The 18,135-nt window shown below is 41.9% G+C and overlaps 1 protein-coding gene across 5 annotated transcripts in view; it reads left to right on the plus strand.

Moving 5' to 3' along the window:
- PLEKHA2 (pleckstrin homology domain containing A2) overlaps positions 1–18,135 on the plus strand; it is a 112,987-nt gene that overhangs the window by 40,687 nt on the left and 54,165 nt on the right. For all 5 annotated transcript variants that reach the window (XM_081960801.1, XM_081960804.1, XM_081960800.1 and 2 more), the window contains exons 2-3: positions 9,583–9,746; positions 17,123–17,179. In XM_081960801.1, coding sequence (XP_081816927.1) covers positions 9,606–9,746; positions 17,123–17,179 — 198 coding nt within the window. In that variant the 5' untranslated portion in view covers positions 9,583–9,605. The remainder of the gene's footprint in view (positions 1–9,582; positions 9,747–17,122; positions 17,180–18,135) is intronic.

Genomic DNA, 18,135 nt, shown 5'->3' on the forward strand with positions numbered 1-18,135 from the left:
ATGTTGCCTTTTTACAAAAGGCGCAGTTTTAATTTCCTTTTATTGGTACGGTGCCCAAAGCAAGTTTGGTGCGAGAGGGCAGCCATGTAAACACGAGGAATGAAGAAATAATTGAAATAAGTTCATCTTTAATCTCGCGGTTGCAAAGCTCTCTATGTGGGTGCTTCCCTTGGGGAGGGGAGGGGGAAGCTCAGATGCAGCTGCGGCTTGAAAGCACCCTTCTCTCCTCAGTCTTAAGGGCTTAATAAATATTTATATTATTTTATGATGATAGAACTAGAGATAGTACAACGAATATAACAATGGCTGGTTAAAAGGCAAAGGTTTGTTTTTTGGATTGTTTCTAATTTCCTTTTAACTTTTGTAATATGTGTTTTTTAATGCTGTACGCCGCCCTGAGTCCTTTGGGAGAAGGGTGGCATATAAATCCAATAAAACAAACAAAAACAAACAAACAAACAAACAGGGTGTTGGCTCCTATAGAATCAGACCACTGCTCCACCTGACTCAGTACTGTCTATAGGCAGTGAGAATTATTATCCAACATATATAGTCGTGGCCAAAATTGTAGAAACCTTTTGGGAAAAGGTGTGATGGCTAATTGTTGGAAGAAGTTTTTCTTCTGGGTTAAGCTCCAAGTGAGGAAAAAAATACACTGGAAACACGGGGGCTGCTTGGAAAGATGGTTTAATGGTGGACAGGACCATGTGGCTTGAGGTCCTGAGCGGAAAAGATGGATCACATGATCCAGATGTTGGGTGAAGAAGAAAAGAGAGCGAAGAAGGGGCTTGCTGGGTTTTTTATACTGTGTTCAACCCCACCTCTCTGTTTCCTGTTCCTGTGTAAGAAATGTATTGTGATTGGTTGTCAGACTCCCATAGGGCAACTCACTAGGCTGTCTTGACTCCAAGTTTGGTTGAGCATTGCTTCTTCCCAGGTGCCCTGTGGTGAGGGCTAATGCTATCATGCCTTAATCCGATCACCCTGGAGCTGAAAGGGGAACTCTTTGTTATGTAGAATAGACTGGCTCGGGCATTTTAATGGCTCATTAAGGAAAGTGGGGGGGGGGGTATTAAGAGTGCTTCCTGTCTAAAAAACATGTTTCTCCATTTCTGATCCAGATAAATATGTTCTGCCTTTTCAATATTTCCCAAGATATTTCATTTTTCTAGGAGAGGGCTGGGTGCTAACTTCCTACATAATAACACCATTTGTTTTTGGAGAACTACCATAAAATTATATATCAATGGAAAGATGATTTAATTAAGACTGTAATGCAGCAAATTTTGTTCAATTATCTGTATTCTATGAAAAGTTACAGCCAAATGTAGCCAGCAATAAAACCCAGTTAATAGAAGCAAATCATTCAATCTTGGTTTCACATGATAACAGCTGCAGAACTAAAAGACTTGGTTCACTCCATGGAAAGACATTGTAAGGCCATAATTCATGCTAAAGGCTACCCAACTAAGTATTAACTGACATGGTGATAATTTTTGTATATCTCATTTTTTCTATGATAATTTTTGTGTATCTCATTTCACTTTTCTTCTTTATAACTGCTATTCTAGTAGCAAATCCTTCATACAAGCTATTAAATTGCATTTTGATTACGTAAGTTATCTTTCCATTGATGTATAATTTTATGGTACTACTCCCCCCCCCAAAAGGGGTTATTAGCCACACCAAACCTCAAAAATACTGTACAATTTTCCCAAAATATTTTCACAATCTTGGCCACTACTGTATAATAAACATATCCATAAGTTGATGCTGGAATGACTTATGTATATAAATACTATTTAAAAAATCTTTATCCTGGTTACTAGGAAGGTATTGGACATAAAACTTCTTTATTTGCTATTAAAGAGCTGGGAGCCTGAATTTTTTTTTTTTTTTGGCTTCAAACAACCACTGATTTACCTTAAGAAATAATATAGATAGTTCTCGACTTACAACAGTTTGCTTAAAGTTACAACGGCACTGAAAAAAAAGTGATTTAGGAGTATTTTTCACATGTATGACTTTTGCAGCATCCCCTCCCATTTGCATTTGTATTAGCATATTCAGATCTGTGCATTTTCTGTCCTCTGTTCGGCATATCACGTTCAAATTGACAGTGCTCATTCTGCTTTTTGCTTCACTGAACCAGTGTGAAAAAGGATTCCTTGAGAAACTCCAGACATGGAAGGGAAAAATGGGGAAAAAAACCCCAAAACAGCTATTGTATAATTTAGTAAAGCAAAAATGACTAATTTACATTTCCCCTGAGTTTTGGGGATAGTCTAATAATAGTTTTTTTTTTTGCAAATGTCCTTTAGAAAGGGGAAACTCTCTTGAATTTTCTTAGGGACTTGCCCTCTGGCTGCCAGTCAGCCGGTTGGGTTTGCATTTGCGTTGGGAAATTACCAGCCAGGCAAGGAGAAAGGATCAAGTGGGGAAGTAGCCTTGAGTCACTGCATAGTCGCAAGAGACCTAAGACTGGCCCCCTATAGGTTCCCCAAGGGAAGACAACCAGTCAGAGGAGATTCTTGGGTTATAGGTAGAATACAGTAGCAAGCTTGAACTGATCATTTATGCCTGGCAATTTCAGAAGGATCAAAGAAGGTGAACCCTTGGCTCGGGGGTGGGTTTTAACCCCAAGGTATCAAGGCTTTACCCACTGCTTGTGGACTGTTGTATTATGCAGAACTATTTGGGCTTCTCCTTCAGTCAAAAAGATAATAGATTTGTATTTTATTAGTTTGTCAAACGTGTACAAGATAGCAGGTATAAATATAAACATGGATATGAACGAAAGAAATGAATACAAATAAATGGGGACAGTAGGAGAGGGACGGTAGGCACGCTGGTGCGCTTATGGACCCCCCCCCCCTTTACAGACCTCTTAGGAATGGGGTGAGGTCTACAGTAGACAGTTTAAGGTTGAAGCTGTGGGGGTTTGAGGATGTAACAATGGAGCCGGGTAGAGCATTCCAGGCATTGACCACTCTGTTGCTGAAGTCATATTTTCTGCAATCGAGTTTGGAGCGGTTTACCTTGAGTTTGTATCGATTGTTTGCCCGTGTGTTATTGTGGTTGAAGCTGAAGAAGTCATTGACAGGCAAGATGTTGTAGAAGACAATTGTGTGTACTGTGCTTAGATCATACCGCAGGTGAAGCAGTTCCCAATTATCAAAGCTCAAAATTTAAGATCTTGGGAATTCTATTGTGAGCAGAGGAGTGGAGGACTCTTCTCATGAAGTATCTCTGGAGCTGCTCAATCGTATTAATGTCCGATGTACAGTTGAAATAGATGAAAATGCCCTCTGGATAAAAACCTTTTAATATAGGTAGTCCTTGACTTGTGACTGTTCAATTAGCCATTGTTTGAAGTTATAACAGCACCTATGACCATTGCAGTGTCTCTGCACTCTTGAATAAAGCTTGCATTTACAACAATTGTAGCATCCCGGGGTCAAATGATTGCCGTTTGTGACCATCCCACCTATCTTCCATCATGCAAACTCAATGGGCAATTTGGTAGGGAAAGTCACAAGTTGCAATCACACCATGTCTCTCTCGATGACCATTAACTAAGAAAGGTTGTGAAAGTGGGTGCAGTGACATGATTTTTTCTAAAATTTATTGCAATTTGTCAAAACAGAAAGAAAACAGAAATAACATAAAAATATAACAACAGGGACAATAGGGCACATTAGTGCACTTATGCATGCCCCTGATGCTTGAGTTAATGACTTTCACTGCTTAACGATGAATTTTCCGGTCCCATTTGTGGGTGAACGTCAAGGATTAGCAGTCCATGAAAAATAAATCAGTTATAACTTCTACTTGGGATGGTCATCTTGTTCCACCAACCAAGTATGTGACTTTAGGCCATGCATGGAGCAGTCAGGGAGAAAGGGGGACCCTGGTGGCACGGTAGTTAGAATGAAGTATTGCAGGCTAAACTCTGCTCACTGCCAGGAGTTCGATCCTGATTGGCTCAAGGTTGACTCAGCCTTCCATCCTTCCAAGATGGGTAAAATGAGGACCCAGATTCTTGGGGGCAATAAGCTGACTCTGTAAACTTCTCAGAGGGGCTTGAAAAGCATTGTGAAGCGGTATATAAGTCTAAGTGGGTAAACATTGGTTAGGTAAAGGTTTGCCTCGCACATATGTGCGAGTCGTTCCTGATTTTAAAGGGCAGTGCTCATCTCTGTTTCAAAGCCAAAGAACCAGCGCTGTCCAAGGATGTCTCCGTGGTCATGTGGCCGGCAAAACTAAACTCCCAAGGCGCACAGAACACTGTTACCTTCCCACCAAAGGTGGCTCCTATTTTTCTATTTGCATTTTTACGTGCTTTCGAACTGCTAGGTTGGCAGAAGCTGGGACAAGTAGCTGGAACTCACTCCGTTACGCGGTGCTAGGGATTTGAACCGCCGAACTGCCGACCTTTCTGATTGACAAGCTCAGCGTCTCAGCTACAGAGCCACTGTGTCCCTTAAGTCTAAGTGCTATCGCCTAGAAGGCTGTATATGAGTTGAATCAACCCTGACCATCAGTGGGGTGACATATCCAGATTGGCCACACCTCCGTTAGGAATAACTTCAGTACAGTAAAGCATCTTCTGTAGAGATTTCAAAGGAAAAGAAAACAACATGTCAATTACAAAGTAACTTTAAAATACCTGGAGGGAATATGCTGTAAGGCTGAGAGCACAAAATTGGTAGCATTGGCCCCAGCTACATTGGAATGGAACGAACCTTCTGTAGTCCAGTGGCCATCAGAGAGAAGGCTTCTTATGGTGAAATCTCCTGGCAAGACTACATGCACCAGAGGCTCCTGTGAAGTTGGTATGGCAGGTTATAGTAGGAAGGTACAAAGACACACACCTCCTGGAATTGTGTCCCAGCTATTTAAAACTTCAAAGCGTCAGAACTCCGATGTGGCCAGGCAACCAGTGAAGCTATTTCAGAACCTGGTAAAATTTACCCCCGTTTTCAGAGTACAAGACGCACCAAGATTTTGAAGAGGCAAATTTAAAAAAAATGTTTTTGCACTCTGCAGACCTCCCAAAAATTGGCCCGTTTTTCATGAAAACGGCCCCAGTTTATTTTGTTTTTTAAAAAGGCCATGAATAGTCTTTAGGAGGCTTGTAGAGTACTCCAGGGGGGAGGAAGGTAGCAAAAATGAGCAAAAAATGGTCCATTTTTTGTCTAAAAAAGGGCATGCATAGTCTTTAGGAGGCTTATAGAGTGCTCCTGGGGGCTGGGGAGGGGCAAAATTGAGCAAAAACTGGCCTGTTTTTTGCTCATTTCTGGCCTCCCCAGCCCCCAGGAGCACTCTAGAAGTCTTCTAAAGACTATGCATGGCCATTTTGGTGAAGGGGGTGGGGTTTGGGGAGGCAAAAAATGCTGTATTCAGTGTATAAGACGCTCCCAGGTTCTCACCCTCTTTTTTGAGGGTGATACTCCTAAAAATACAGTATGTCTGGTTGCACTGGTTAAAGATCTGCCAATTGTACTGAGCATTGCTCATGAATCATCTTCATAGGTATTTTAATCTGCAATGCATCATAGGTTGTTTTCTCGATCGGGGTCAAAATCTGCAAGAGGGGCATGACATCATGGTTACCCTCTCGCTCATTGTGCAAGGGGTGGGATTCCGATTGCGACCTTGCATTCATCACGCTGCAAACTGTGAGAAATTCTGAAAGATCTCCGAAGCCTTCCTGCCTGCCATGCACATTTGCAGGGGACCACAATTCTTGGTATTTTCCAGGCTCATCGAGTCTCCCTCACATCAGATTCCGCAAAAGGCCTGTGTGATTTAGCCTGAGTAAACCTTTAGCAAAAAATTCTTTAAAGTAGAGCATTGAAAGTGTTTGTTCTTCAAACTTTTCTAGGAACTAACTATGCAAATATAAGAATGTGTGCAGTGTAGGGCAGCCTTTTGATTGCATCAGACTGCAACTTGCAAAGTTCCCAGCCGTCATAGTGATGGTTGGGGAAGGCTTGGGGAAGGGCTATAAATTGAGTCGTCCCCATTTTCAATGTCCATTTTGCCTAGGAATTCATTGGGTTACGCTTGGACAAGTCCCTTTCTCACTGCTTCAAAAACATTATCTAGGATTTATACCAAATGATGCACTGCAAGATTTAAGAAGCTTGCACAAATGTTAGGAGAGTTAGAAGAAGATCCCTGATTCCTCACATTTCTCCAAAGAGTTTAAAGTAATGCAACATTGAGTTGTCCTCAATGACCTGTGGATTAAAGACTGACAGTTACTAGGTTGCATTGTATTGACCTCATTCAGTCAGGTAGATCAGATAGAACAGTTAAGGGTAGATACTTCTGAGTGATTTATGCCATCCTGTAGCCATGGAAAGCTTGTTTTCATTGTTATTTTAGTACAGGGATCTCCAAACTTGGCAACTTTTAAGACTTGTGGACTTCAATTCCCATAATTCTCCAGCCAGCATAGTTGGCTGGAGAATTCTGGAAGTTGAAGTCCATTGCCAAGTTTGAAGACCTGTGATCTAAGTGGAGAGATTGCAGAGGAAGGGATTATAAGAGAGTATTTTATGCTGGCTGGAGAATTCTGGGAGTTGAAGTCCACAAGTCTTAAAGTTGCCAGGTTTGAAGACCTGTTTTAGTACAACCGTAGCTGGATGCCAGAAGTTCCTAAAAAGAAATTGGATGATGATCTACTCAGAACCAGTCAGGAAGCTTTGTTAAGATCAATGATTTCATTGTCGACCTTGTCCAAATTTTAACACACTAGCCGTACCCTCTGCTTAGATAGACAAGTTTGGCCACTGATTAATAAGGGCTGCAGGATTTGGGTTTGGCTAGTCTAAAGAAAAGAAGAATTATGGGTGATAGGATAGCAGTATTTCAGTACTTGAGGGACTGCCACAAAGAAGAGGAGGTCAAATTATTCTCCAAAGCACCGCAGGGCAGGACAAGAAGCAATGGTTGGAAACTGATGAAGGAGAGAAGCAATGTGGAATTAAGGAGAAACTTCCTAACACGGATGACAGTTAACCAATAGAACAGCTTGCCTCAGAAATTGTGGGCTCTCCATCACTGGATCTTTTTAAGAGTCTAGACTCATGATGGCGAACTTACAGCCCACATGCCAGAGGTGGCACACAGCCCGCTCTGTGGGCACATGCACCATCGGCACCATGCTCTTCTGTTTTTTGGCGCACACATGTACGCCGGACATCTGCTTTTCATGGACACCAAAGCACCAGAAAACAGCCTGAAGACTGGCCCAAAAAACAGACAGAAACAGGCTATTTTTCAGGCCTTTTTCAAGGTGTTTTCAGGCCATATTTTGGGCCAAAAATGGCTAGAAAGTGGCCCCCAAAACAGCCTGGAAACAACCTCAAAAACAGCTAAAACCGCCCAAAAAACAGGTAGTCCACAAGTCTTAAAGTTCCCAAGTTTGGACACCCCTGCTTTATAGCATGCCAGCTTCCCTTTATTGTATTAAAGGAAATTTAGAAAAGAAAGCAATGTAAAAAAAAATATATGGAGTGCCAAGGGAGATTCTCATTGGTTGGTATCTTCAGGGAGCACACAATATATCCATTTTTAATCCCTTCTCGACAGGTTAAGAGCACTTTTGAGAATATGGATTAAGCTCATGTCACATGCCTGGCTCAAAATCCAGAGGATTGTCGCTTCCTTTCTGCCCCTGTTGTTTATTTTCTTTAAAAGTTAGGCAGACAGTTTCCAGAATGTATCCTCTTTGCCTGCCTATAATATGTGTGTGTGTGTGTATTTGTGCTGATAAATAAATAAAGGGAGACTAGTATGGATCCATTTCAAGCTATTTAGCTCTCATCAGCTAGCCATACCCTTACTGGGATTTGAACCTGTGGTTGGGCATACCAGGGGTTGTAACACAAATACATTATATATATAGACAAAGCTAATAATGGAAGTAATTCCTTCAAAAGCTTTTTCCATCGTAGCTGCACTCCAAATATACATGGGCTCCAATCTGCAAAATTTCGTGGGTCAAGAATTTTGACCATTTCGAGCCTGGGAAAAGCCAAGTTTTAATTGATCTGCCGTTTTGTTTTTGCTTTTTAAACAGCAAACAATGATAGCAGCACAAATAGTTCGTATTTCTGTCCGGTCTGTAGGAATATAGACAGCCATTGCCCCAATTAAGAATGATAAATAAAAATATTGTAGCCTGCGTACCGCCTAAATCTGATTTGATTTGTCATCCTCTGTGTTATCCAGGGGTGGGCTTCAAATTTTTTAACAAGGAGTTCTCTGCCCACTTGCTGGGTAGATGTAGCCCTGATGGTGTGGCCTAGTCGGCCTCCTGCACCACGGCAGGGGGAGGTGTTTTTGCCCTCCCGGAGCTCCGGACGCTTTCCTCAAACCTCCAGGAGGGCAAAAATGGCCTCCCCAGGCTCTGGAGGCTGGAAATGGGCCTGTTTACAGCCTTCCTGAACTTCTGGTAGGCCCATTTTTCACCTTCCTCGAGCCTCCACACGTGCCCTGCACTTACCTTCATCCAAAACGGGCTGCATGGGGAGTCCTGGGAGGGATGGGGTGGGCAGGGCCAGCCAGGAGTGGGATTTTGTTCTGTCCCAAGCATCTACAATATATATGGACGCAGACTTGACTGTCTGCCACAACTAAGGAAGGAGATAAGGAACCCCTTGGCTGGAAGCCCAGAAAGCTATCTCTACGAAACAAGGCTTAAACTCAACGAAATTCTCTCAATCTTTCTCTATGGCTTGTTTCCTGCAAAATTTCCCTCCCGTCGCCTCACCTATAAGCTCTATGGGAGAGGCCAATCAGTAGCCACCTGTTCCTATTTCCTTCTGTGATCCTTTTTTCCAAAGCTGCTCCCTCCTCCTCTCAGCCCTACGCATATGTACGTCAGGGACAGCCTCCCTCTGTTCTTCCTCACTGCTCCCTGATTCAGGTGCCAGTTGGTGGCCAACAGGCCTCCCTAGTCCCTGCTCTGACTCCGAACAACCCCCAGAGTCTTCCTCAGCCTCCAGGGCAGTCCCCTAGTGTTCATTGCTGTCAGATTCCACCAACAGCTCAGCCGGCTGCTGTTGGGCCACAACAGATTTGGGGCTTCTCCGAATTGCACAGAATCTTAGCTAGAGGTTCTCCCGAACCCCCAGCAGCCCACCCCTGGTGTTATCCCTGCATATGCGAAGCGTCTTAGAGGAAAGAGAAACTGAATGTGAAATCTAAAGACCAACACAACCGTCTGTTGTCTGAAGTTGACATGGTGATATGGCCCACAGAAGCAAACTTGCACACTGCTTTGTGGATTTCCTTTCCTTTCCCCTTTGTGTCCTAAACAAGGAAAAAGGAACATAATGATTTTGCTTATTCATGGTTTATTAAGTAGCCCCCAGTTGGCTGGATTCCCCTAACCACTAAGCTCAGCCTGAAAAAAGCCACTTGATGTTGTAACACAATGCGTAAAGCTGTCTGTGGGTCACATGACCACAGATCTGCTCGGTAGAATTTTTAAAGAACTGGGGCAGTGCAAGATGTCTTGGTATGCAGAAGGCCTGCCTCTCACTCTGTGTTCCTCTCTCTTCACAGAGGGATGCTAGCAGTGCCTCGGAATGCCTTATGTAGACCGTCAGAATCGAATTTGCGGATTCCTGGATATTGAGGATAATGAAACCTGTGGGAAGTTCCTGCGTCGGTATTTCATCCTGGATACCAAAATCAACAGCCTTTTGTGGTACATGGACAATCCTCAGGTGAGTCGCTCTCTCTAAGCATTTTGTCCTAAAAACCCTCATTCAAGAGCACTGGTGACGTTGGTTAGAATGAAGTGTTGCAGGCTAATCTCTGCTCACTGCCAGCAGTTCAATCCTGACTCCCTCAAGGTTGACTCAGCCTTCCATCCTTCCGAGGTGGGTAAAATGAGGACCCAGATTGTTGGGGGCAAGAGGCTGACTCTGTAAACCGCTTAGAGAGGCTGTAAAGCAATATATAAGTCTAAATGCTATGATTATTGATAACTTCTCTCTCTCTCTCCCTCCCTCCCTCCCTCCCTCCCTCCCTCCGTTTCTGTCTGTCTATCTCATCTATCTATTTCTTTCTTTCTATCTATCTATCTATCTATCTATCTATCTATCTATCTATTTATCTATCTTATTATCTATCATCTATCTATCTTAGTCTTTCTATTATAATGAATACTAAAAATATTGCAGGTTCATTTAGCTCACTGCCAGCAGTTCGATCCTGACTGGCACAAGGTTGACTCAGCCTTCCATCCTTCCGAGGTGGATAAAATGAAGACCCAGATTGTTGGGGGCAAGAGGCTGACTCTGTAAACCGTTTAGAGAGGCTGTAAAGCAATATATAAGTCTAAATGCTATGATTATTGATACCTTCTCTCTCTCTCTCTCCCTCTCCCCCTCCCTCCCTCCCTCCCTCTGTTTCTGTCTGTCTGTCTATCATCTATCTATTAATATCTATCTATCCATCCATCTTCTATCTATCTATCTATCATCTATCTATCTATCTATCTATCTATCTATCTATCTATCTATCTATCTATCTATCTATCATCTATCTATCTATCTATCTATCTATCTTAGTCTTTCTATTACAATGAATACTAAAAATATTGCAGGTTCATTTAGCTCACTGCCAGCAGTTCGATCCTGACTGGCACAAGGTTGACTCAGCCTTCTGTCCTTCCGAGGTGGGTAAAATGAGGACCCAGATTGTTGGGGGCAAGAGGCTGACTCTGTAAGCCGCTTAGAGAGGGCTGTAAAATCATTGTGAAGTAGTATATAACTCTAAGTGCTATTGTTATTAAGGGGATAGATGAGATGGGCGCAGATGGTTTTTCAACTTTCTCATGGAACTAAGTTCCAGTTACAAATGATATTTCTGCAGACACACGAACGCATTTAAGGCATGTGGTTCAAAAATTGTAAATGACTTTCTGTGCAAACTGTCTTTCCCCTCAAAATTATCGAAAGATACAATTGTACTTTTATCTTTAAAATCTTCAGAATGAATGTATGTCCCTGTCCATTGTGTCTGAAACAGTCTGTAAAATTACCAAAAGTTACATTTGTGTGTCTATTTGGGTAACTGTTATATGTTTGTTTTGTCCATATTTATTTCATATGTTTCATTGTACGCCGCCCCGAGTCCTTCGGGAGAGGGTGCGGCTAAGAAATAAATATTTATTATTATTATTATTATTATTATTATTATTATTATTATTATTATTATTATTATTATTATTATTATTATTATTATTATTATTATTATTATTATTATTATCTTTAGAATCAATATCAAAGACAAATCATTGTCAACCATCAGATTAGATTTGGGTTTAATGGACGTTTGGATTTAACAGACAGCTTTTAAATGGTCGATAAATGGAGAGTATCTTTTAAATCCAACTCTCTAATTGCACTTAAATAGATCCATGCTCAGTTAAACATGTCTACGTTGTTTATAGGACATTCAGATAGGTGTCAAAGTTCATAACCTATTATCTTGTTATAAGAGTCGAGGTGGTGCAGTGGTTAGAGTGCAGTACTGCAGGCTACTTCAGTTGACTGCTAGCTGCAATTCAGCAGTTCAATCCTGACCGGCTCAAGGTTGACTTAGCCTTCCATCCTTCCGAGGTGGGTAAAATGAGGACCCAGATTGTTGTGGGCAAGAGGCTGCCTCTGTAAACAGCTTAGAGACGGTTGTAAAAGCACTATGAAACGGTATATAAGTGCTATTGCTATCTCTGATAGAGATATGTATGTATGTGTAAATAAATAATCTAGGTGTGTGATTTATATGCTAGAAAACAGAAGTAAACCTAAAGTATGTATATTTCAGTAGACAGTAAAGCCTTAATTTTATGAATCATTAAAAAAGATGACTTCTAAAATCCAAATGTTCATTAAATCCAAATTGATGTAATTGGCATGATTTGTCCCTTTCGGTAATTTGGTGATTGACATAATGATGTCTGTTGAGTCTTATTTACTTTATTTGCAACAATGCAAAATTATCCAAGCGATGCAATTATGTTGATTCTATTGTTTTGCAAATAGACAAATGACCGTATCTTTGGGTGATTTTTCCAGACTGTTTGAGAAAAGGTAGACAGAAACATATATTAATTCTGAAGATTTTAAAGGTTAAACTACAATTGAAACCAGATGTTTTTTTTTTAGGCGTAATGGAACTTTCTTCTATATGTGACAGCTACAGTGAAACAATGACATGCTCAAAAGTGAAAAGTGCAAAATATAAAGAAATAAAAATAGAAAGAAGAAACTTCTGATTTCTTTTGCAGCAAATAGAAGTGCGATTACAAAGATATCTCTTATTTTATGATTACAAAAAACAGCCCTCTCCTTTTTTTCTATTATCTATTTTTTTTTCTAATAATCAAAACTGAAAGTCCTAAGTGTATTATTTTCTGTTTTCATGCAAAACGTCTGTAAGGGATTTGCAGTCAGCCATGAATCTTTTCTCTAATAGAGGAAACCAATTTAATCCTCTTTGCAAGTTCCAGCATCTTCACCAACCATTCCTCTATTGTGGGTAATATCAAACTTTTTTTCACTTTTGAGCATATAGTCATCTAGCTGCAGCTGTCATGTATTAAAAAAAAACAAGTCATGTATTAAAAAAAGCAAGCCCAAAAAGCCACTGAAATCCTAAATTGCATTAACAGAGGGACTGACTCAAGATCAAGGGAAGTACTAATACCACTCTCTAAAGACACACCTAGAGTACTGCATCCAGTTTTGGTCACAACACTATAAAAAAGATGTTGAGACTCTAGAAAGAATGCAGAGAAGAGCAACAAAGATGACTAGGGGACTGGGGGCTAAAACATACGATGAACAGTTGCAGGAACTGGGCATGGCTAGTCTAGTGAAGAGAAGGATAGCAGTCTTCCAAAATTTGAGGGGCTGCCACAGAGAGGAGGGGGTCAAGCTATTTTCCAAAGCACTCGAAGGCCAGACAAGGAACAATGGATGGAAACTGAACAAGGACAGATTCAAATAAGGAGGAATTTTCTGACAGTGAAAGCAATCAACCAAAAGAACAGAAATTGCCTTTGGAAGTTGTGGGAGCTTCATCACTGGAGGCTTTCAAGAAGAGTCTGGATTGTCATCTGTCAGAAATGGTGTAGGGTCTCCTGCTTGGGTGGGGTTGGACTAGATGACCTACAAGTTCCCTTCCAACTCTGTTCAACTGGCTTTTTCCATGGCTTTTTCCCCTACCTGCCTGCCCATTAAGGCCAAAAGAAAAGTCTCTAGTTTCAATTGTACATTCGTCTGTAAAATCGTCAGAATGAGTGTACATATTTACTTATTGTATGCCCAAAGATTTTTTGGCTCTTTGACGCCTCCACCATAGATGACAACATGTCCCTTCATTGTAATCCCACTTTCCTAATGAGGAAATCGAAGCTGGTGGTTTTCTCTGACTCATCTCAGATACCTTCGTCTGTCTGAGCATCTTGGCAAGAAAACTTGCAGCAAATATTTTTGTCTGAGAAGCCGCACCTCTGCTCCCCTGGGAGAAACGGAATTGACGCTTATTTGTTCAACTACAAAAAAAAAGAGCACACCAGTGTACCATTTGCAGTATTTACCAGCTTTGAGACACAGCAGGTAGCACTCGACTTACAACCGCAAGTGAACCTAAAGTTTCTGTTGCTAAGTGAGACAGTTAAGTTTTGCTCCATTTTACTCAGCAGCAGTAGCACTTAGACTTACATACTTATAAGTCTATACAATAATGTAGTTGAACAACCAGCCTTGTGATGCAACCAGAACAATCTTGAGCTAAATGCACTCAAAACGTTAGAAATGGTGGTAGATTTTAGGAGAAACCCTCCCAAATTATCATCTCTTACAATACTAGACAACACAGTACCAACAGTAGAGACCTTCACGTTTCTAGGTTCTATCATATCTCAGGACTTAAAATGGACACCTAACATCAAAAACATCATCAAAAAAGCACATCAAAGGATGTTCTTTCTGCACCAACTCAGGAAGCTCAAACTTCCCAAAGAGCTGCTGATTCAGTTCTACAGAGGAATTACTGAGTCTGTCATCTGCACCTCCAAAACTGTCTGGTTTGGCTCTGCAACCCAACAAGGCAGACACAGATTTCAGAGGATAATTAGAACTGCAGATAAAACAATGGCTATCAATCTGCCTTCCACTGAGGACCTGTATCCTGCACGAGTCAAAAAGGGGGCTGTGAAAATAACTACAGACCCCTCCCATCCTGGACATAAATGGTTTCAACTTCTACCTTCAAAACGATGCTACAGAGTACTGCATACCAGAACAACAAGGCACAAGGACAGTTTTTTCCCCGTGCCGTCACTCTGCTAAACCACTAATCCCCACAAAACTATCAAATTATCTACTAAGACTGTATTATTATTATTATTATTATTATTATTATTATTATTATTATTATTATTGTTATTGTTATTGTTATTGTTATTGTTATTGTTATTGTTATTGTTGTTATTATTATTATTACTACTACTATTACTATTACTATTACTATTATTATTATACGATTGTATCACAGCGGCCAGTTGTTTCGCCGGATTTGGCATTGATTACTAGTCGGGGCCCACAGAGGGGCCTAGGACGTCGTAACGTATTTTTGTAATATACGTGCAGATCCAAGCAGTGCAGCTTTTTGCATTTTACTGATGGTGATTTTGTCAATTTTTAACTGTTTTAAATGTAATTCCAGTGCTTTTGGAATAGCACCCAGTGTGCCAATTACCACTGGAATTACCACTGCTGGTTTGTGCCATAATCGTTGATTTTCAATTTTTAAGTCCTGGTATTTCGCGATTTTTTCATGTTCCTTCTCCTCGACCCTGCTATCACCTGGTATTGCGATGTCTATGATTGTAACCTTATTTTTCTCAACCAGTGTGATGTCTGGTGTGTTGTTGTTGTTGTTGTTGTTGTTGTTATTATTATTATCTTCTTTCCTAGTACCTATCTCTCTCTACTTATGACTATAACCATGTTGCTTGTATCTTTAAATTTATATTGTTTTATTTGTTTCCTAGTATAATTTGATTGCTTATTAGTAACCGATGACTATCACTAAGTGTTCTATTCCATTCTATTCTATACCTCTTTATAGTGTTTTACAGCCCTCTCTAAGCAAGCGGTTTACAGAGTCAGCATATTGTGATCTGGGTCCTCATTTTACCGACCTCGGAAGGATGGAAGGCTGAGTCAACCTTGAGCCAGTCAGGCTCGAACTGCTGGCACTTGGCAAAGTTAGCCTGCAGTACTGCATTCTAACCACTGGGCCCCCATGGCTCACGTCACAGTTGTTAAATGAATCACTGCAGTTAAGTGATTCATAATAACATGGTTGTTAAGTGAATCAGGCTTCCCCATTTATTTTGCTTGTCAGAAGATCGCCAAAGGAGATCACATGACCCCAGGACACTACAACCGTCATAAATGTGAGTCGGTTGCCAAGCGTCTGAATTTTGACCCTGTGGCAATGGGGATGCTGTAATGGTCGTAAGCAGTGGTGGGTTCCAGATCCCGTTGCAACCGGTATGCTGCAATGAGGCCCAGTGTCCACTACATGAATGTGTACAGCACATGCGCAACGCGGATATACGTACTTACTGCCCGTGATGCTCCAGCTGCTCGGCGGAGCACTGTGCAGTTGCCGTACGTTCTGTGCGCTTGCGTGAAAGCCCCGATCGGCTCAAATAGCGGTAAGGAACAGTACCTGGTACTCCCAGCAGGCACCAATACACCCATACCGTGGTGTACCGGTTGTATCCCACCACTGGCCGTAAGTGTGAAAAACTTATCCTAAGTCCCTTGTTTTAGTGCTGTTGTAACTTTGAACAGCCACTGAATGAACTGTTGTAAGTTGAAGACTCTCTGAACCTGGTAGCCTAAATATTTGGAGGGAGGGGGGAACCTGGAATGAACAGGAAAGTTCTTTTATTTGCAAAAGCTGAATTTGCAAAATTGTGACCAATCCCACATTCTCCATTATCTTCGGGGGGGGGGGGGCGATAATTTTAAATCTGCTCCAGAAGTTAGCTTAATATTGCTATTCTCAGAATGCTCAACTCTAGCCACCATTGTTGGGTAAAAATGAGAACTGTCTAAAAATCAGTATTGCTCAATGTTGACAACATTAAGAGAGCTGAACTTCAAACCCCAGAATTCCCAAGGCAGTTGAAGTCCACCCAATTTAAAGTTGCCAGTGGTTAAAAAACAACAACAACCCACTGGTTAAAGAATTTAACTTTATTGGCAATAGCACTCCAATTGTTCTACTCATTTCCCACTACAGATTAGCTAGGGGAGGGAAGCTTAACCTTGTGTGAGTTAAAGAGTGCCCGGTGTAGTTTTCTGAAAGAGATAGTTACAGTCATTATCGGGGGTGAAAAAATTAACGGCTGTGTCCCTAGGTCCAGAGTTGCAATGATGGTCTCAGAAGACTATCAATGGCCAGAACAAGGTATGACTCTAGAGCAGGGGTGTCCAAACTTGAGAACTTTAAGACTTGTGGACTTCAACTCCCAGAATTCCCCAGCCAGCCATGGGAATTGAAGTCCACAAGTCTTAAAGTTCTCAAGTTTGGACACCCCTGCTCTAGACCAAAGGGCTTTCAACCTTGGCAACTTTAAGACTTTCCTGGCTGAGGAATTCTGGAAGTTGAAGTCCACAAGTCTTAAAGTTGCCAAGGTTGGACACCCCCTGCTCCAGACCAGATAATTTCACATTGCCGATAAAGTGGGATAAACCTTCAATAAAGTGAGATGGATCTTTTGACACCCATCCTTCACTTCTTGAAAAAGCTGAAGTGCAAACAATGAATGCCGCAGGCCAAACTCCAGGGAGTGTAGCTACTGAATGGAAGTTCGGACTTCCGATTTTATTTTTGCGGATGATAAAGCGCCACAACATCTTTGTTACTGCCAAGAAAACTGTTGTGTGTTCAGAAAGTTAGGAACGCTTGAGCTTGATTGGAAAGGGACGTCCCCTTTCACGTCCAAATGAGCAAAGTGAGAACTCCATCCCTGGGATGGACTGTTAATTTTTTTAAACTTTCATTTCAGAATCTGGCTGTAGGCTCAAAAGCAGTAGGATCTCTACAACTGACCTACATCTCTAAGGTAAGGCTACAACAGAGTTTTGTGACAACCCCAGGGAACCTATTGTTAGTCCTGATGATTCCCCCGAGTTTCTGGACCTTATAATTTTTGTAATTGTGTTTTTAAGAGTTCCACCTCTTTGCCTCATAATTAAACAAACATATAACTCAATAAGGAGAAAGCTTATTGGAAAGCTAAAGGATGGATAGGTGGTGGTGTGTCTCACAGCACAGGTCTTTTCATTTCTGACATGGAGCTGAGTAAGCATTAAGCAGCAATAGGAAAAGTACATATGTTTCTTAATAGAAGCTATTTCTCAGGAAAGATGATTATTGGTTACTATAGGCCCGGGATGGCGAACCCATGGCAAATATGCCATAGGTGGCACACGGAGCCATTTGTCAGGGCACTCGAGGCATTGCTCTGTCAGCTGGCCAGCACGCAAGCGTGCAGTGGCCAGCTGAGTTCAGCCTTTTTAGAAGTCTTTTTTTGCCCTCCCCAGGCTCCAGAGGCTTTATAGGAGCCTGAGGAGGGCGAAAAGAGCCTCCCCCACCTCCAAGGCCCTCCGGAGGCTTCAGGAGCTTCCCTGAAGCCAAAAAACCCAGCCCTATGGGCAAACTGGAAATTCAGGAATAGACCTCCGGTTTGCTCGTAGGGTCGGTTTAAGCCCTCCGGAGGCTTCGGGGACCTTCAGGAGGTTTCCCTCAAGCCTCCGGAGGGCAAAAAATGACCCTATGAGCAAACTGGAAGTTACTTCCAGTTTGCTTGTAGGGTCCTTTTTAGTCCTCCGGAGGCTTCAGGGAAGCCTCCTGAAGGTTCCTAAAGCCTCCAGAGGGCAGCTGGGGAGGGCGGGGAAGGCTGTTTTCACCCTCCCCAGGCTTTTATAAAGCCTCTGGAGCCTGGGGAGAGCGAAAAAAGCATGCAGAAAATGGGGGGGGAGCGCCTCTCATGTGCTTATGCGCACTGAGGGTTTTGCG

The sequence above is a fragment of the Natrix helvetica genome, assembly GCF_964273705.1.
Source record: "Natrix helvetica genome assembly, chromosome: 8".
In the NCBI taxonomy this organism is placed as follows: Eukaryota; Metazoa; Chordata; class Lepidosauria; order Squamata; family Natricidae; genus Natrix; species Natrix helvetica.